The 21,961-nt window shown below is 40.2% G+C and overlaps 1 protein-coding gene across 3 annotated transcripts in view; it reads right to left on the bottom strand.

The window, feature by feature from the left end:
• Positions 1–6,391: 6,391 nt before the first annotated feature.
• Positions 6,392–21,961, bottom strand: part of LOC140737925 (BTB/POZ domain-containing protein KCTD8-like) — a 191,046-nt gene continuing 175,476 nt past the window's right edge. Inside the window, exons 2-3 of one of the 3 annotated variants that reach the window (XM_073064733.1) lie at positions 12,803–12,876; positions 12,368–12,696 (exon numbers count right to left, since the gene is read on the bottom strand). In XM_073064733.1, coding sequence (XP_072920834.1) covers positions 12,499–12,696; positions 12,803–12,876 — 272 coding nt within the window. In that variant the 3' untranslated portion in view covers positions 12,368–12,498. Of the gene's footprint in view, positions 12,697–12,802; positions 12,877–21,961 lie in introns of all 3 variants that reach the window. The other 2 variants (XM_073064732.1, XM_073064734.1) reach the window with 2 other exon arrangements.

The following is a 21,961-nucleotide window of genomic DNA, read 5'->3' as shown; positions in this document are numbered from 1 at the left end:
ATCCACACAATTCTCTGTTCCTCATTGCAGAATACTGTTCTTTGTGGATGGTTTTGAAATTCTGCTGGACTCACACATATAATGATTAAGCCTCATCAATACTGAAATAGCAGGTCACCTTCTGGCTCAATCACTAAAGCTCCTAGCCCCTGCAATACCATGTGTATTTCTACTCCCTTCTTGCTTCCAAGACTTGTACTGTTCTCCCTGTGTGTGAAGTAGGAAGTACACAATTCAGCAGTAAACAAAACTCCACTTACTTGACCATGGTAGTCAGGACATAGCGTCCAAGCTCCAGGTACTTTATTTGTGCAGGACACATACATATAATTGAGTAAAAATAAAAAGTCAATGATTTTTGGTGCACAACCAAAGGACAGACAATGCAGAATTGTGTAATTTTGCTTCTGTCTGACTGAAAACCTCCACCAAACAAAATAGCTGCTCTCCTCACATGCTCCAACTAGAATTTCAAGTCTAAAGCTGGCAGTGCCATTAGAATGAAAGTCAGCAGAGCAATCAGAATAAAATTCATGAGGACTATATTTCATAATAAAAACCTGAACAAGTCTCATCCTTATCCTTTTCTACAACACTGAGCCCCTACGTTGTCTCCATGTTTTTTCTCTTGTTGTTTTTAGTTTACTGCTGAGGTGTCATTTGGGATTGGAAACAACCTCATTAATTGGCATTTCCAAGGTGTTCCCTAAATTGCTTGATATAGGTACTACGTTGCTCTCAGCTGTTGTATTACAAACCCATGACTAATTATCATTCTGAACGTGAGATCAAAAATGTCTACATGCATACAGATCAGTGGCAAAGACAAATTCTAGCAGTTCATCCCTCAGATAACAAAAAAATCAGAGAAATTGCAGGGCAATTCATTGCAGACAATTAATTGATAGTTTCCTCTGCTAGGATAGTTAGTAATATGGAGAAAGCACTTTAAGTTTGAATAATTATTGGGAAGGCTGGAAGTAAAAACTCAGTTTTTGATGTTGGCCAGGCTTGGTGTTTTAAATTCTGGTTTTATAAGCATGGAGCAACTGAGGAAGGAAACAAATGATAACTCACTGACAAAACAAATCACAGCATTGGTGATGTACTTCGTTCAAGCTTAAGTCAATTATAATTATAGGTTTGTTATAATTCCACTCATGCATGTAATCATTCAATTATCGAGCCTGGGTGGAATGCTCTTCTCTTTTCACAAGGCTGAAGGAAACTTAACTTGTATAGAGCCTTCTGGAAATCACAGGATATACCATATAGCTTCACATCTAATCAAGTAGTTTAGTCGTGTGGTTATGCATTTGGAGGGAAGAAAGCACACCAGTCGACTTGAGCCCAACAAGGTCTTGCAAATATTAATGAGGTAATGAACAAATTACCGGATTTTAAATGATGTTGAACATAGAACAAATTGTTGTAGAGCACAAGGAATGACTGACCATCTTTTCTTCAGTGTAATGTCATTGGATCTTTAATGCAAGAGCATCCAATAAAATGCTGGCATATTCAATACAAACATTTCATAAACTTACCTTTGTTGTGCTGCTGATGGAGAGGCTCATACCTCAGCAAACTATGCAATAGTGCAGCTTATTCCACAGACAGTTCAAATGGGCTAGAAGTTTTATTGGCCCTTCAGGTAACAATTTATCTGATGGTTTGTTACAGTATCATGTTTATTTTCTATGAATGCTTGATATAGTTAGTTCAATGAAAATTAGTTGGGATCTACAACTAACATGTGATCTACTTTGCCAGGTTATCAGCTTAGTCATGCAGGCACAAATTTTATCCTAAAACTCAAAAAGCTCCCCATCTAAGGTGTCACAGTTATCTGTATTTAGTGGTCATTCTTTAAATAAAATGTTCTTATTAACAATGAATTCAAGTCTTCACTGGACTGCAAAGGAATAAATTTCAGCAACAAGTTCAATGGCTATGAGTTCCTCCTATCAACATGTCCAACTTTAATCTGTCAAAGAAAATATTCAACTGAAACTGGATATTACCCTGAGAATGACATAAAATAATCACCACATTGCCATAAAACTCAGCAAAATACTTGTATTAAGTTCTAAAAGACAATTCCATTTGTTGATTAGAAAATCAGTTGGAATCTTAGAGGCATCAAATGAAAAAAAAAATGGTGTTCAAAAGGTATGAAACAGATTGAAGATGTGTTTTAATATAGTTGGCTCATCTGGTAGATTTTTGAGAACATTTTGAAATCAACGCAGACAGTGCCGGATGGTAGGATTGAACCCAGGTAACCAAATCTGTACAATAGCAGCATTGATTGCTACACCACTGTGTTGCCCATTCAGGGCCATTAAAAAGAAATTGCTATCAAAATCATTTCAGATGAGCATAATAAGTGTTTAATGAATTTTATCCCACAACTTGACTGACGAGCTAAATCATTAGTTCTGTTTTATTCAAATGCTCATGATGCTGAAGGAATTATGTTTTTTGAAGGAGCTGTTAAACTTGACCTTTAAGAAGATTGCATTTCAAAGTGCTTTCAGACATAAGAACTGGACTTTGATGTTCCAGATATTTATGATTTTATCTTACATCAACAGATCACACAAATATGAAATCCTATGGGTAAAACTCCTATGGTTATTGGATAGTTTCTCCTTTTATGGCAGGCTTTTCTTCATTGTTGCTTTTGACTGTAGGAAATCTATTCAACCGAACATAATTTGGCTATTTCATTATCAGAGCTATTATGCTATTTGAAGAGATTTCAACAAACTGAATTATTATTGAATAATACACCTCCCACACTTTACTGACTCCTCCAATTCAACTAAAAGATGCTATAATTAACATTTATTTTTGTTTTGGAAGTTCAAAGATTAAAAAAACAAAAAAAAACCATAAATGGTTGAAATACATTTTTAACTTTTAAAACTATATAATTCCATCTTAAGCAGAACACATCCAACTTCCTTTAAAATAAAATAACCATTTTCAAATTGTTGAAGTTAAAAATAGCATCAAACAGAGCCAAACATTAGGAACATTACAGACAATAAACACAGCAACAGAGATAATGGCTCTATATTTTGCATCTTGACTGGCAAATTTGTCTTTATTGTAAATTACAATATTCTTATATTTTCACAAAAATCCATTGGAGACCAATCCTATTCTTTCTTGTAAAGTGACAGGGTCATAAATTGTGGCCCAGAATTTGATGACACTGATAGCCAGATTAAAATCATGCTTCATGTTTAGCTTTTCCAATTCATACTCAAAAATAATTCCCAGCTTGCCTCCAGAGTTCCTGCCAACTTCTGGATAAGTTCCATTTTCTATCTTTCATAATACTGAAGCATGAAATATCCTAGTGAATCACACCTGACTTCACACTGCTACTGTACAGTAAATAAATTATGTAATTGTAAATAATATCACTATCTGAGAATCATTAAGCTTGATTTCAAGATGATAATAATCTGTACAAGGAAGAAAGATTGGCATTTATGAACCTCTTTCATGATCTTAGGACATTCTAAAGAACTTTTCACCCGATAAATGATTGGGTGTACTAACTGATGCACCATCAATAACTCACTCTGAGACGTAAAGGCGAGATATCGGCTTTTATTGACTGGAAGAAGGAACAAGCAGTGAGTGACCACTACATCCTGGAGACAGAGAGGCCTTGCTCAGACCTCCATCACCTTTATACAGGGGTCTGTGGGAGGAGCCACAGGAGCAGTCGTCAGGGGGCGTGTCCAGACAGGTATATGTACCATAGTTCACCACACTAACTGTTGTGGGAAAAGTCAGAGCCAGTAAAACACAGCAAACCTCCAAAAACAGCAATGTAAAAAAACTCAGTTGCTATGTTTTTTAGTGATGTTGGTTATTACACAGAGCCATAGGAATATTTGCTAACGATGCTAATTTTTGCCTATAAAGATTAAACTTGTAGCCATGTTTTTTCTGAAACCAGTTTCCAAAAAGAACATCGGGGGCCAGAGTTTCCATGAGTGAACTCCAAATGTGAAAACGGAGCTTTAAAAGATGATAGATAATAGTACTGCCTAACTTGCTCGTTCCTGAAAGTTCTTGCTGAATTTCCACCAGGGCTGTAATGGGGGGAGAATTAGAAAGCCTAGAAATTCCAACTGCATATTTTTCCACTATCAGTTGAACTATTATACACATAAATACAATTGCAGCTTGGAACAAGAAATAGGACATCAGCAGCATGCACCTGGATTCCAACCTGTATCTTTGGGCCATTGTTTTCCAAAGCTCTTTTCATGAGGGTAGAGGTCAAGAAGATATTATATCATTTTCCTTTAAATGACCTCAGGGAAACACTGCAACACACAAAATGCTGGAGGAACTCAGCAGGCCAGGCAGTATCCATGGAGAGGAGTAAACAGTCGATGTTTCAGGCCGAGACCCTTCGTCAGGACTGGAAAGGAATGGGGGGGAAGTCAGAGTAAGAAGGTGCAGGGAGGGGAAGAAGAAGTACAGGGTAGCAGGTGATAGGTGAAACTGGGAGGAGGGGGTGAGGTAAAGAGCTAGGATATTGAGTGATGAAAGAGGTAAAGAGCTGGCAGAGGGGGTATCTGATAGGAGAGGATAGAAGACCATTAAAGAAAGAGAAGGTGGGGGAGCACCAGAAGGAGGTGATGAGCAGGTAAGAACATAAGGTAAGAGAGGGAAACAGGAATAGGGAATGGTGAGGGGAGGGGTGCAATTACCAGAAGTTCCAGCATTACCAGAAGTTCGAGAAATCGATGTTCATGCCACCAGGTTGGAAGGTACCCAGACTGAATATAAGGTGTTGCTCCTTCAACCTGAGTGTGGCCTCATTGTGGCAGTAGAGGAGTGACTGTGGAGGAGTGGCAGTAGATGGACTGACATGTCAGAATGGGAAGTGGAATTGAAATGAAATGAGTGGTTACGGGGAGATCCCACGTTTTCTGGTGGACAAAGCATAGTTGCTCAGCAAAACAGTCTCCCAATCTACGTCAGGCCTCACCAATGCACAGGAGGCCTCACCAGGAGCATTGTAGGTAACCCCAACAGATTAAGCAAGTAAAGTGTCACCTCACCAGGAAGAACTGTTTTGAGGCCCTGAATGGTAGAAGGTGTAGGTGCAGGTATGGTTCTTATTCTGCTTGCAGGGATAAGTATCAGGAGGAGATCAGTGGGGAGGGATGAGTGGACAAAGCGATCCCTGTAGAAAGTGGAAAGTGGGGGGAGGGAAAGGTGTGCTTTCCCTGTTGGATCCTGTTGGAGATGATGGAAGTAACAGAGAGTTATGTGCTTGGCATGGAGGCTGGTGGGGTGGTAGGTGAGGACAAGAGAAACCCTATCTCTGGTGTGGCAGAGGGAGGAAGTGGTGAGGGCAGATGTGTATGAAATGGAAGAGTTGTGGGTGAGGACAGTGTTGATGGTGGAGGAAGGGAAGCCCTTTCTTTAAAAAAGGAGGACATCTCGTTAGTACTAGAATGAAAAGCCTCATCCTGAAAGCCGATGTGGTGGAGACAGAGGAACTGGGAAAAAAAAGGATGGCATTTTTACAAGTGATAGTGTGGGAAGAGGTATAGTCCAGGTAGCTGTGAGAATCAGTGGGTTCATAAGAGATATCAATAGATGATATCCAGAGATGGAGACAGAGTGATTGAGAAGGGGGAGGGAAGTGTCAGAAATGAACAAAGTAAATTTGGGGGCCGGGTGGAAGTTGGAAGCAAACCTCTCACTGACTGAGAGCCAACAGGAGCAGCTATTTCTGATAAGCCTGAGCAAGCTGATACCAGGCAGGCTGCCACCAATCCCTTAGAAATCCCAGTCTTGCAACTTTAAAAGGGGCTCATAACCCTGTGCTTTGTACTGTCCTGTTTCCGTTGACAGTTCAGACTGTGATTTTAGCAAAAATATAATCTTAGCGCTTTCATTGTGCTGTGCCTTAATAGTACGAAAAAGTGAAGGTGCAGCTTTTTGAACTTGGGAAAAGAAAATATTAGCAATGGTTTTGCAGTTAAAAAAATGACTATGTTTCACATTGTTTTTGTTTTTGCTACATTCCTGAGGAAAGCAGGCAGCTCATTGCCATCAGTGCAGTCCTGCATTGTCAATGGAAATATCACCTCTGCTTTTCTTCCCACAGATGCCGCCTGCCTGGCCTCTAGGAGATTATTTCCCAATTGAAGCAAATTTGTCAACTCCTCATGAAGAACATAAAAGGAAATTACAAAAGTCAATGCTGGAAATGCTCATCAGGTCAGGCAATATCTGCGGTGAAGGATACTGATGTAACGTCAAGTTGATGGATGTAGAGCCTGCGTATTTCTTGATAATGTGCAAGCATAGGCAGTTAGGCAGAGCTTTAAACAGAACAATCTTTATTGAATGTGGTAAGTCTCATCTAACAGCAGTGTCATGTACACGCAGTCCTTACACATATTCACAACACAGGTCTGCTTCCATGCCGTATGACTCTGATGCTATAATAAAGATCGCCATTTTTAAAAATCCATATAAACCATCAGTTTTTACACACATTAAGTTGTACAATAGGTTAAATATTTACACATGCACACAGTTATAGTTTCAACAATTATCTTCTTTTATATCTCTGGGATTACCTCAGCTGCAAAGACATGTATTATGGATGAGATGTATACACCAGGTGACTATAATTCAGGTGAGTTACCTCTATCTGTAGGCCATGTGTAATTCACTTTGCTCTCAGTCTTCTGTACCTCCTGACACATGCCCTGTCCAATGATGGCTGCCTCCTACAAACTATCCAAGAATCTCTCTCTCTCTCTCTCTCTCTCAGACACACACACACACACACACACACACACACACACACACACACACACTCACACACACACACACACACACACACACACACACACACACACACACACACACACACACACACACACACACACACACACACACACACACACACACACACACACACACACACATATCTCCAAGAACATTTTGTTGTCCCTTTTCACCTCATGCCTCCTGGTATTTTCTACTGACACCTCCACCTCAAAATTCCTACATGGTCTGATGGTTGGGGCACATTTATGGTCTCTTCCATTTGAATCTCCCTCATAATGTTTGCTAACCCCACCGTCTCCTTTTCCTTTCCTCTACCTGTCCTTCCAATCAGACAACAATGAGCTCAGTTGGGTCCACAACTAGCAGTTCGGCTGGGGCTGACCTATGGTGGAATCAGGAATAATCATGTAGATAAGAAACTACAATGACTGTAGGAACTCTTGTCCAGCAAGTTTTTTTCATTGTTTCCCCCACAACCTACTGACAAATTGTTAGCTTCCCCTAACCTAAAGCAAATCCCATTGAAGTAAAGAATTTACTAAACTGCATTGATACGAACTATGTACAATAGTCGAAAAAACATGTAGATCCACATTAGGCCTGCATTATGGAGGAACTAACCACAGAGCTCTGAAGTGTGCTCTTTAGAGATGCATATCTCAATAGCAACACTTATCGTCAGTCGGGTGGGGGGGGGGGGGGTGGTGGTTTGAAATGTTCCATCCCCTAGTGAAAGAAGTTAATGTGCATTGAAGCCGCTTTATCAACCTGCATGTAGTTTTCTCATTCAGACTGAGAATCTGGGTAGCATAAGGAAACTGCAGTTCACCATCTGATTCCATCAGCAGCATACACAAAATACTGGAGGAATTCAGCAACCGGCAGTGACCATGGATGCTATCCCTTTATAACTGAAACGAGGAGGAGTTTCTTTAGCCCAAGGGTGGTGAATCTATAGAATGTATTTCTATACCTATTGTGGCCAGGTAATTGGGTATATTTAAAACAGGTGCTGATAGGCTCTTGATCAGTAAAGGCATCAAAGGTTACAGGGAGAAGGCAAGAGAACGGACATCAAACACACTTCATTCATTAACCCTTTCCTTCCTGGGATCAACCATGATCCAATGGCCAAGCAGACTTGAAGGACCTAATTCTGCTCCAATGTCTCATGGTCTTATGGACTGCAGAATCTATTGTGTCTCCTAATTCCATTATGTGGCAAATAATGTCAGCGGCCAAACACCAGGAGTGATCAGAAACAACCATCATGGCAGCAGCCAGTTATCTTAACCAGGGCTCCAATGTGTGCAGTAAGGGCAATCAGTGTCATAGCCAACTCCAGTAGAAAGTTTTCAGTCATACTGAAGTATCTGAGAAGCTTGGGAAGGAACATGGATGAGAGGGGCATGGAGGGCTGTGGTCCAGGTGCAGGTAGATGGAACCAGGCAGATGACCAGGTCAGCACAGACTAGATGGGCTGAAGGGTCTGTTTCTGTGCTGTAGTATGCTACAACTTTATGTCTCTACCCCAAGGAAGCTTAGCAACATTAGTCAACTCAACATGACCACTATTTGCAAATAGGTATCTGCCTGTACTTGATAATTATGAACCTAGGTAGATGATTTTTTGATTATGTATGTGCATTTCATCTCAACAGAACAATTGACCTTCCTGAGGACATTCAGGTCCTTGTAGTGTGGAGGATACCTTGCAGCATTTTCTCTGTCACTAACTGTAATATTCCTGTGGTTGACATACAGTCACTTGTAAGCATAAGATCCTTGTGCACTTTAATCATCAAGTAGCCCTGACACCCTGAGTCAATACCTAACTATGCTAAGGCATGATATTGATCAAGCTTGCCCAAGTATTGAGGGTGCAAAAAATACTGTGAATAAAACTAAAACTTGTGACCTGGCCATTGGACACTCCATCATCAAAGAGTTCTGCTTAATATTCCTTGCAGTCCCCATGTAAACTTTTCATTTTTGTCAGTTTGGGTGAATATCGCTGAAGCATTGCACCTTCCCTAATATCCAATTATTTTCTGACTCTAACAGTTCCTCCTCCAGCTGTAACTTAAGGACAAAATGAATCAGTCATGGTAAAAAATTATTGGATCTATCTTCCAGATAAATGTGAATGTGAACAATGCAGCTATACAAGCCTGTTTATACTGAGCTAATAACTTGTACAGACCCTTAGGTGCCGTAGTGACACTATGAATTGTGACACTGGTGAAGTCCAGTGCCCTTTGCCATCCTTCTCCATTAGTATCAGTCATCTTGCACTAACATGATCATGATCACTGGCAGCTCTATCCAAGCCTTTGAACTTGACCACACATGACAGCTCCCTAGGAATCTGCAAGATTCTCTGGGATACGCCTATGTAACAGCTCAGCAGTTCCCTGATGCAGCTGAACTGAATTTTGCTCACATCTTCATGACCCATTAACAATGATCCACACAGTCGTAACAATTGCCTTCTTCAGTGAACAACCAATAACCACCATGATACTTTAATCTCCAAATTGCTGTTAGCTCACAACCATGGTGTTGAATATATTCTTAATTCTTGGGGCCTTCTGGTGCTCTGATAGTATTCGAACCCAAGGAACACCCCTCTACGATCGTTTTACACCATCTTGCCCACCAGTTCCTTGTGACACAGGACTTTCCTGTCAAAGTCAATTTTCAGACTATAAGACCATAAGGCATAGGAGTAGAATTAACCCATTCAGCCCATTGAATCTACTCCACCATTCAGTCATGGCTGATTTATTATCACTCTCAACCCCATTCTCCTGCCTGCTCCTCATAACCTTTGATGCCCTTTTAAACGTGAACCTATCAAATCTGTGCTTTTAATATACCCAATGACTTGGCCTTACAACTATCTGTGTCAATGAATTCCACAGATTTGCTACCCTCTGGCTGAAAATATCCCAGCTCACCTCTGCTCTAAAGGATTGTCCTTCTACTATTCTGAGGCTGTGGTCTCTGATCCTAGACTCTGCCACTAAAGGAAACATCCTCTCAATATCCACTCTACCTAGGCCTTTCAATATTTAATAGTTTTCAGTGAGATCCCCCGTCATTCATCTAAACTCCAGTGAGTACAGGCCCAGAGCCATCCAACACTCCTTACATGTTAACCCTTTCATTCTGAGGATCATTCTCATGAACCTCCACTGGACCCATTCCAATGCCAACATGTACTTTCTTAGATAATCGCTCACAATACTCCAGGTCTGGTGTGAGCAATACCTTACAAAGCCTCAGCATCACATCCTTTTTTCAGACTCCAGTCCTCTTGAAATGAATGTTAACATTGCATTTGTCTTTTTTACCACGGACTCAACCTGCAAGTTAACTTTTAGAGATTTAGAGACTTTCGTCCCCAATGCACCTCTGATTTCTCAATTTGCCCCCTGTTTAGAAACTAGTCTGTGCCTTTATTTCTTCTACCAGAGTGCATGACCATACTCTTCCCTACACTATATTCCACCTGCCACTTATTTTCCCATCCTCGTATGTGGTAAACCAGGAAGGGTAGTTGCTAACACTGTCCTTTCTCTCTGAAGTAAATTGTATGTCTTATCACTCCTTTCTTCATCAGTAACCCTTTCCTCTGGGCCCCTACTGCATTTGTCAAATTTGTCACTTTTGACTGTGCTGGATTGAAATGTCCCTTAAAGGCTTTCGCCAGAACTTTGTGAGAGATCTCATTAGCAGATTATGGTACTACTGGACTCAAGACCATTTCTTGTGTCTCTGGCCTTGCCCTCCTCTTCTGACATTTCACCGTGTCTCCCTACGTCATCCTAGCATATGAATAGTGGTTTTCACGCTCAGGAACATTGCATTCAATTCTTACATGACTGAATGGAAAATCTGTTTGTACCACTTGAGTTCCCTGATGTATCCACCAATCCAAATGCTGCCAATAACACTGTTCCATTTTAACCACACTGCTCTCCATTTTCCACACACTCAATCATTGTTCTGTTGCACTCTCATTCAAACATATCACAAAGTGCAGAGGTAGTGTCTGTGGACTGTGATATTTTTGTAGACATTAGTAATTAAGCGGTGGTGGAGTTACAAACAACATCCTTTATTAAAGACAGCACTAAACAGCAGCATCTGGCATGACAATGTATTAAAAGGTCATTCCACATGGTACAGTCAGTTCTCAAAGGCATACTTACACATACACAGTACAATGAATCTCCATCAGAACTGGGAAAAGTTTGAGATAAACAAGTTTCAAAATCCAGAGATAAGGGAGAGGGCAGGAATGAACAACAGGGACGGGATGTGTAACAATAGAAGGCAGGGAAGGTTAAAAGACATCAACATTAAACATTAACTGTTTCTATCTCCACATACACATCCAAGCCTGCTGAATATTAGGAGAATTTTCTTGCTTTAAACACGAGTTTCCATTATCTGCAGTACTTTGCTTTTGTAGGAATACAAGGAACCAGGGCTTGCACAGGTTGGAATGCATTTGTAAACAAACTTTCTGGATTGGGCTGCAATACACAGGAAGGCTCATGGGCTTTGTCGCGGATGATTTTGAAAATGACAATAATTTTTTATATTTCCACTGCATGTGGAATCAGATTTGGTAATTTTTTCCCCTAACATATCGGTGCTTACAACCAAGGCACCCAAATTCCAAAGTAAGCAATTTTTGAAATGTGTTACTTTTCACTGTGAACAACTAAGGAATTAAGTATAGTTAAAAAGAACCACAAATATTAATTATTTTAACCTTGTTACTGCTAAAACTTAAAATAAATCTTGTGATTTCTTCAAATGTATTTTAAATCTAAAAGTTGGCATTTTGTCTATTGTTCTTCAAACTGCACAATCGATTACTAAAGTATTATTATTCAAAGAATTATGCAGCAAGTTGCGGATTTCAGCTTTAAAAAGGATTGACAGCTCTAATTACTTGTTTTTTATGGGAAGTAGTTGACTGGCACTGGCTCATCTGATCCTAGAGGTGACACGGAACATAACCTTTGAGTTTTTCCAGAAATGAATCACATCCAATCATTAAACCCATGAATAACCATTTCTGACACATCAATACACTAGTGGAGAATCCATTAGTTTTGCAACTGTTATTTATCAGACACTATTGTGCCGCAGAAAATTTATAAGTTAATCCATGTATTATTTTTATGCATAACCAGGTGTTATAAACTGTAATTCCTTATGATAAGCTCTTCCCAACATTTTCTTTGCAATCTTATTGCAGTTTATTGCAGTAAGACAGAAATTATTAGACGGATAGCAGGTGAATAAAAATCACAAATCCTTAATTTCAAACATAACTCAAAGCTGCAGCAAGTCCTTCTTCTAAATTTTAAAGTCCATACTTTTGTAAAAGTTCAGACTGCCATGGGCGCTTGCGCTCGGGAAACTGCACGGGAATTTTGATATTCCTAAAATCCTGGATGCATTTCTTCATTTCATCCTCAACGCTCAACTTCTCATTAATTTTCTTTTTGCAGAGGCTCGATTCACGGGAATTGTTCATCAGCGTTTGAAAAAGTTCACTGTTTCTGCGTTTGTCAGGCTGTTGTAACCACTGAACGGGGGTTTTCTTGGAAGGCCGATCCAGCGTCAAGGTATTAGGCTGAGATGGTGTGGGCTGCGATGCGGCAGCACCATTCTCCTGTGGAGTGCTGGCTTCTGACTGGCTTTCACAACTGGAGGTGGAGAGCTCGTTGCAAGAAGTCCCACTTTCCATTCCTTTCTCGGCCTTGTCAGGTTTTCTGCTCTCACACTCAGACTTCGGCGAGGCTGGCCTTTGAAATCCTCCTGTCAAATTCAGAACAGGGCTGGTAAAACAAAATATTATTCACAGACATCCCCATTACTTTTGTTTCACTGCATCATGCACAGGTACAAGACAACATAACTATACCTTCCTTTTGGAGTCACTAAGGCAAGATGTGGAAGATCTGTGGCACGACACCCTAATAAATAGTTCACAACCACCTGAGAAAAAATGTGCATGAATTACAATCACTTTCAAAGCCTAACACCCAGTTACACAAGAAATTCTCAGACCTGGGTTTAGGAAAATGATGAGGAACTATTCAATCATGGCATGGCATTAAGTGCAGAAGTTCTCTCAGTGAAGAAATAGGACCTGAACTCTGTTCCTATCATCTCCTGTAAGGTTGCTAATATATTAAATAAACATTTGCGCAACAATCCAGAGCCACACTTGTACCCCAAATTACTTCGGGGTATCTTTAATGTAGTGTCTTTCTTTAAAACTACACTTACAACATGTTTATTTTCATGGTCTCTTTTGTTTAACATTGAAGTCATATCTTCTTTTGCTACAATTGTATCTTTCATAACACCAGAGTCATAGGGCCTTGCAGACACTTACAGGGTCATAGAAAGGTACAGAAATAGGCCCTTTGGCCCATCCAGTCCAAGCTGACCCTATCTTCAGTCTAGTCCCAACTACATGTTCCCTGACCATATCCCTCCAAACCACTCTCATCCATGTACCTATCCAAATTTCTCTTGAATATTACAATTGAACCCGTACGTACCGCTTCTGCTGGCTGCTTATACCTTGAGTATTTCACCTTTCACTCTAAACTATGACCTGTAGTTCTAATCTCACCCAACCTGAGGAGAAGAAGTTTGCATGCACTCAAACAACCTATACTTTTCATAATTTTGTATATCTCTATAAGATCTCTCATCAGGAAATAAGATCTTGCTAATACCAAGTTTGTCTCATTAAGACGAAAGGAAACTGAAGAGAATATTGTGCCCAACCTCTGGGGTCAAATTGTTAGTGAGGCCAGCTTCTTGGCCTTGCTTCCAGCATGGCTACATCTACATGAACACCTCTGAGACATTCTAATGTCAAGATCTCTAATTGAGTGAAACACTCACCAAAAACACTCAATAATTATAATTGTTTGAGGTCCTACATTTAGTTATTGAAGAATTTCTCAGGCCTGGGTTACGGAAAAGGGTGAGCAACTGATCAGCCATCCCTTGAGATATGATGCAGCCTGTCTCTTAACAAAGGAGGAACACAAGAACCTTATTGTTTGTTCACACCAGCCCTAGAAAATTTGCTTGAAGATTTTTTTTTTAAATCCTGTGCGTAACCCCAATAAATCTAACATCATAGTATCAGTCCTGTCAATTTACCTTTTGAGTGATAATAACTATGAGTACGAATGGCCTTTGCTGTGTTGATGAAGGTCTGCTCAATAACATGGGGGTGGAAGATAATCTTTTATTAAATCTCTAATCCTTTCTGGATGAGAAAATGATAACTACCTAGCCTCATCTGTAATCGGACCATAAAATTCAAAGGTAAATTTTGTAAGTGGTCAAAGTCTGCGGACACACTGCAGTGTAAGTAAATTGTAAACTATTTGGTCAAGAGGCTTGTAACTAACAAGCTCCTGTCTAATGAGCAAACCACAGGCTATCAAACCAAAAGGAATACGTTCAAACATAATTGATATACAAAATGCTGGAGTAACTCAGCAGGTTAGACAGCATCTATGGAGGTGAATAAGCAGATGATGTTTTGGGTCAAGACCCTTCATCAGGATTCATCACACTTCATCAGGGCCTGATGAAGGGTTTCAGCCCAAAGTGATGATGTTTATTCCTTTAGCCTGACCTGCTGTGTTTCTCCAGCATTCTGTGTGTTACTCTGGATTTCCAGCATCTGCGGAATCTCTTGAGTCAACCACAATTGGAACTGTTAAATCCAGGGCTTTAGAATTAGCAGCAACTACAGGCGCGTCAACAAGGGATAGATCAGTTGAAAAACTGCATGAGACAAACCTGTCAGTCTAAGTGAATGCCAGGACATAGGCGTTGCTTTGTATAGATGATAGGAGGGATTGCCTGCATGAAGTTCTGATTATTATCCTTTTAATCACTGTTCGAGATGTGGTGGTGTGTTTGACAATGTTTACACCATTTTAGGGCAATATCAAATAATTTATATTAAGTGTTCAACTATCATCTAAAACATAACACTGACCCTGTGACTTCAACAATAATTTCATTCTGTCTTTTGTATAATTATTACACACTTGAGTTTTGCTGTCACCCATGTTTTTTTTTAGTACAGGAGTCTCTTAACACATTTTCTCTGCATCTCTAGTTCCTCTTTAAACTCTTCTTGTGTGTGTAATGCTCTGTCCATTGTAACACCTTGCACTCCAGATATATTGGATCTATTTTACCATTCGCTCTCATATTGAAGGCCAGCTCTCTGACATCCACCAGTTCTTGAAGTGAATCAATCCAGCAATGGCCAATTCCAAATCACCCGCAGAAAAGCTGCACAACTTCAATTCAGCAAAGATCACACCAGCCAGCATCTAAGTCTATATTTCCTTGAGATGATATTCAACATCCACTGTTCTAACAATTTTTGTCTCAAAAAGCTCAGAGATGGATTTGAACTGATTTTTATACATCATGTTCTCAGTAAGTTTGCAAGAAAAAACGCTGCTTGTGCCACTTGCCAGCTTCATTGTAAGGAGGTGAGTGTGATTGTGGGGAACAATGGATGTCAGACTGGTAGATCAAATCCTCAGGCAGTACTCAGTGTCTGAATCTTAGAATGAAGTGTGCAATGGATGATGGTGGATTGATGCTGGGGAAGAGCAAGGCAGAAGGGAAAAGACAGGGAGATGGAGTGGACCCACGAGAGAGCAGCTGGCTTTCAGCAGAGCTATGTAGCATGAATATAAAATGTTAATTTACAGATAATGGGTTTCAGAATCCTCAGAATAAACTGCACAAGGTCAGAGAAGCATATTTCCTAATGGTGCTTCAAGATATTCTCATTTCACAATAATGTCAGAAAATAGAAAAAAGTACAGAAAGAGTTCGGGAAGGGTAAGACAAAGGAACACATACCAATTCTCATAGAGGATCAGAAGTGGAGAGAGTGAGCAGCTTCAAGCTCCTGGGTGTAAAGATCTTTGAGGATCTAACCTGGTCCCAACATATCGATATAGTTATAAAGAAGGCAAGACAGTGGCTACACTTGATTAGGAGTTTGAAGATATTTGGAATGTCAACAAATACACTCAAAAACTTCTACAGGTATACTGTGGAGTGCATTCTGACAGACTGAATCACTGTCTGGTATGGAGGGGCTACTGCACAGGACGGAAAGAAGCCGCAGAAGGTTGTAAATCTAGTCAGCTCCATCTTGGACACTAGCCTACAATGTACCCAGGATATCCTTAGGGAGCAGTGTCTCAGAAAGGCAGCGTCCATTATTAAAGACTTCCAGCATCCAGGGCATGCCCTTTTCTCACTGTTACCATCAGGCAGGTGGTACAGAAGCCTGAAGGCACACACTCAGCGATTCAGGAACAACTTCTTCCCCTCTGCCATCCGATTCCTAAATTGACATTGAATCTTTGGACACTATGTCACTTCTTTTTACATATACTTTAATTCTGTTTTTGCACATTTTTAATCTATTCAATATACATAATTGATTTACTTGTTTATTGATTATTATTATTACTTTTTTTCTCTGCTAGATTATGTATTGCATTGAACTGCTGCTGCTAAGTTAACAAATCTCACCTCACATGCTGGTGATAATAAACCTGATTCTCTTACAGATATTAACATTGTCAGGTACTGACTCATCAAATGCAATTGGCTCAATGTCCTTTCAGGTTTACAAGAAAGAACCAGGTCACAGAAGGAAGAGGTACTACCTACAAGTAGCCATCTCCAGACTTGTAAACCACTCTGCGAGGAGCTATCAAAAGAAACGCAATGTCAAAACACCTACTGTATGTGTTAAATTCCTGAATGATGCTATTGTTGGGGATTGGTAATAAGTTGCTTGGTAAAGGGTTGGGTGACGAGGAAGGCAGGTCAGAGAAGTGGATTGTGGTTATAGGAAAGGTAAGAGAGATTTCAGATGCTGGACCTTCAGGGCAATGTGCTGGAAGTCTACAGCAGGTCATGCAGCAACTTGGGTTGAACCAGAAAATGAATGGAGAGCAGCTGTGGTGCAAAGAGACCACACAGTTGCCTTGAGACATTTGATTGCATAACAGCGGAAAGATGTCAAAAGAAGCAAGTGGGCAGTCAGGACATTCTTGAGGAATGTCAATCCAATGGTAATCCAGATTCCCTTGAAGATATTGGATAGTGCAAAGGATGAGTGGGAAAGCTAGCAAGATAGTGTGGTGAAACAGAGAGACACATTGTGGGCAGCTTACAAAACTTCTAAATATACTTCTGAACAACTCTCACTGCAATCTGCAGCCTGTATTTTCACTTGAAGTGACCTACTTTTGAACCGTCTTAATGAACTAGCAATTTCACGATATTCTGAAGGACTCCGCAGACTTAACGCTCAAGCATGCAGGTATAGCACCCTTTAAGTAGATAAAGCTACATCTTCATGGCCAAAAGAGAAGGAAGGGTGGACTCCAAGCCAGACAAAAATGAAGGGCTATGAAACTTCTTCTATCCAGTATTTTGTTAGCAAATGCACCATCAGTAGAGAAGAGGATTGATGAAATAAATGCAAGACTGCTGTATCAGAGGAAATGAGGAATTGTTGTGTTTTATGCTTCACAGAAACATGGCTCACTCTGGAAATGTCAGATACATCACTGAGACCCGAGGGCTTCTTATTGTGGTGCAATGGTCTTGTCATATTCTTGTTCCCTTGACCTGAAACATCTAATGATTAAGTCCAACCATTCTACTTACCAACAGAGTTCTCCTCCATGATCCTGACCACAATTTACATACCAGCAAAGGCCATGTTAAGTAGATACTCGAGGTACTGAGTGCTGCCATCACCAAACAAGAAACAGCCCAGCACAATGCCTTTCAAATCATTGTCAGGGACTTCAATTAGGATCATTTGAAAAAAATCACCGTGCAATTATCATCAACATATAACCTGCAGAACCAGGGACCCCAACACACTCAACCACTGTTACATTACAAATAAGAATGCTTACTATGCCATGCCTAGAATGCATTTCAGGAAATCAGACTAAATGGCTGTCCTCCTCCCTGCATACAGGCAGGAAGCAGCATCCATCATCAAAACAGGCAACACAGCAATGAGGTCATGGACCATACACAGATTACAGAGGAGGAGCTGTTTGCTGTCTTGAGGCAAATAAGGTGGACAAATCTCTAGGGCCTACTGAGGTGTTCCCTCAGACCCAGTGGGAGGCTGGTACAGAAATTGTAGGGGCCCTATCATAGATATTTAAAATGTCCATAGCCATGGGTGGGGTACTGGAGGATTAGCAGATTGCTAATGTTGTTTCATTGTTTTGGAAGTGCCTTAAAATAAGCCAGGAAATTATAGGCTGGTGAGCCTGACATCGGTTGTGGAAAAGTCATTGGAATGTATTCTAAGTGTCTGGATATATAAGTATTAGATAGATAGCGACTATTAGGGATAGTCACCAAGGTAGGTCAAACTTATAGAGGTTTTTGAGGAAGTTACCAGGAAAGTTAATGAAAGTATAGTGGTAGATCTTATCTACATGGACCTTAGCAAGGTCTTTGACAAGGTCCCACATGAAAGGTTGGTCAAGAAGGTTCAGTCACTTGGTATTCAAGATGAGGTAATAAATTGGATTAGACTTTGGCTTCATGGGCGAGGCCAGATAGTGGTAGTAGGTGATTGTCTCTCTGACTGGAGGCCTGTGATCAGTAGTATGCCATAGTGATCAGTTGTTTGTCATCTATATCAACAATCTGGATGATAATGTGGTAAACTGCTTCAACATCTGCAAATGACACTGAGATTTGGGGTGTAGTAGACAGTGAGAAAGACGATCAAAGCTTGAAGCATAATCTGGACCAGTTGGAAAAATGGGCTGAAAAATGGTATATGGAATTTAATGCAAACAAGGGTGAGGTGTTGCACTTTGGGAGGACAAACCAGAGTAAGACTTACATGGTGAGGGAAAGGGCACTGAGGAGTGTGGTAAAACAGAGGGATCTGGGAATACAGATCAATAATTCATTGCAAGTGCCGCCACAGGTAGAGAGGATCATAAAGAAAGCTTTTAGCATATTGGCCATAATGAATCAAAGCACTGAGTACAGGGATTGGGATGTTATGTTGAAGTTGTATAAGATGTTGGTGAAGCCTAATTTTGTGTATTGTGTGCAGTTCTTCCCTCTACTACAGGAAAATATCAATAAGATTGAAAGAGTACAGAGAAAATTTACAAGATTTTGCTAGGACTTAAGGACCTGAGTTACAAGGGATGGTTGAATAGATTAAGACTTTTTTCACTGGACTGTGGAAGAATGAGGGGAGATTTGATAGAGGTATAAAAAATTATGAGGGATAAAGATAGGGTAGGTGTAAGCAGGCTTTTTACACTGAGGTTGGGTGAGACTAGAACTAGAGGTCACAGGTTAAGGGAGAAAGTTGAAATGTTTAAGAGGAATATGAGGGGGATGTGTGTTCGCTTTCAACATTTATGAGAAATTTGTATTTGCACGTGGATGAAAGGTGTATGGATGGCTATGGTCCAGGTGCAGGTCGATGGGATTAGGCAGATTAATAGTTTAACATTGACAAGATGGGTCGAAGGGCCTGTTTCTGGTCTGTCGTGTTCAATAACTCTATTACTCTAAGAGGCAGCCATAGCAATGTAGTAATACAAGTGCGACAAGGAATTGAAGGCTGTGAACAATAAGCAGGACTCACTGACAAAAGTAGATGTGTTGTGCTTCAGGACTAGTTTATCAGATTGAATCTGTGTACTGTAAATACAACAGGAAGCTCAGGGCACAACCAAAGATGCTGGAGATAGCTCTAGAAATATGTTCGCACATGTTGAAAATGATAGACACATGATCAAAAATGTAGTGCAGTGACTTCTCTGTTATTTTCATATATAGTACACTAAAATAATATAGCAATATTTATAAATGTAAAATTGAACTGGTTCGCTCTTCTTTGAACTGCTTCAAACTTTGAAATAGAACTGGTGGTGCCTGTGTTGATCCTAAAATTGCAAAGTGTGTTATTGCCGCAAACATTTCGGGGTTTCTGAACTCTCTTTGGTGAAGTTCTAAGTCAACTGCTCTTTGATAATTCCAGAAAACATTCCTGCAAGCCAAACAATTTCTGTAGAATGGCTCAAATGGAAAATCCACATGTCTGTTGTACTTGGTGAAGTCAAATGGCTTTTTTTTTTCAAATCTCTGTGGCCAAGCAAGCAGTACTGGAAATATATGAACCATTTTAAAAGATCATGAAATTTGGTCAGAATATATTCAATGTATTTCACTCCAGTATCTGTTTGCAACTCTGATATATTGCATTTCAATTCAACAGTAGATTCAAAGCTCATTTAAAAAGCAGAAAACACAGTAAAAATGCTTGAGCAGTATATTGTTCCACCTATGTTCTATTAGAGTGAATCACAGAGGTGGCAAATAAACCACCGGAAATACAAAGGTAGATGGCCCTGGGAAAAAAAAGACCAGTTTTGTGCATAAAATATACTGAAAAACAGCCAATGGATTTAATACAGACAATAACGAGATGTTGCACTTTGGGAGGCCAAGCCAGGGTATGATTTACACAGTATTGCACTGAGGAACATTGTAGAATAAAGGGATCAGAGAATACAGATCCATAATTCCTTCAAAGTGGTTCCCAGGTAGATAGGGTTGTAAAGCGAGCTTATGACACACTGGCCTTCATAAGTTGGAGGATCAAGCATAGAATTTGGGATGTTATGTTGACATTGTATAAAACTTTGATGAGGCCAAATTTAGGGTATTGTGTGCAGTTCTGGTCACCTACCTACTAGAAAGATATCAATAAGATTAAAGGAGTTAGTACAGAGAAAATTTACAAGGATGTTGCTGGGCCTTGAGAACCTGAGTTACAGGGAATGCTTTAATGGGTGAGGTCTTTTTATCCCTGGACTGTAAGAGAATGAGGTCATAGGTTAAGGGTGAAAGGTGAGATGGTTAAAGGGAAATTGAGGGGGACCTTCATTGCTTAGAGGGAGGGGTGAGAGTGGAACGAGCTGTCAGCGGAACTGATGGATATGGGTTTGATTACAATATTTAAGAGAAGTTTAGTTAAGTATATGGATGGGTGATGTATACAGGGGTTTGGTCTGGGGGTGGGTTGATGGAAGTATGGAGTTCATCTAGTCCAGTTTATCATGGACTAGATGCACCAAGGGGCCTGTTTCTGTGCTGTAGTGCTCCGTGACCCTATGACTCTATGGTTGGTTCACCTGAAAGGGGTAAGACCTGCTTTAAACTCAGATTTAGGTTTCAATTTCAATAGTTGCAATCAGTGAATGATATAATACTGCTTGTTGAGCAGTGTGTCCTCTTGATCCACCAAAGGTTGGAGTGCCAATCCTGCCTCCTGCTGGCTTCAGATAAAGATCATTGGAGCAGAAAATCACCTGTCCTTTAGATGATCTACCAAGTCCCTCTTATGGATATCTGATCAAGAGCAGTTTTGTCAAATGTGTCATAGCAATCTCAAAACAGGCATTAACCTAATTTAGATGTGGTATCCAGGAACAAGGAACATCCTTTAACTCCCTTCACTAACTCATCAGAGACTGAGGATGATGCTACAAACTTCTTGATTAGGGTCCATCCAATCAATAAAAGTCATAAAAGTTGAGTGGACAATTTGCATCAATTCGATCCATTACATTGATTTTTATTTCCAAGGTAAATTGGACAGAAATGAACTGAAACAATCCTTGCTGAGCACTGCAGTATCTGGAATGAAGAATTAAAAGTTCTAACTTGGGGTGGGAGACAAGATAGTCTCACCTCCCAGTTCTATTGATGGCTGATAACTTCACTTTCCAGCCTGACTTCCTTGAGTGGACACTGGTTTAAAACTCTACTGATACTGTATCTTTCTCATCAGTACAAGATGAGTGTATAATATGCCAGGTTTTATGCAGATGCACCGTACATTACACAACATAATAACAATTATACTGGTACAGACATGCAGGGATCAAGTCTGATAAATGCGTTTGGCCCTTGGTGTAAGCCTAGA

Source organism: Hemitrygon akajei, chromosome 13, assembly GCF_048418815.1.
Source record: "Hemitrygon akajei chromosome 13, sHemAka1.3, whole genome shotgun sequence".
Lineage (NCBI taxonomy): Eukaryota > Metazoa > Chordata > Chondrichthyes > Myliobatiformes > Dasyatidae > Hemitrygon > Hemitrygon akajei.
This window is presented reverse-complemented; position numbering and strand designations above follow the sequence as displayed.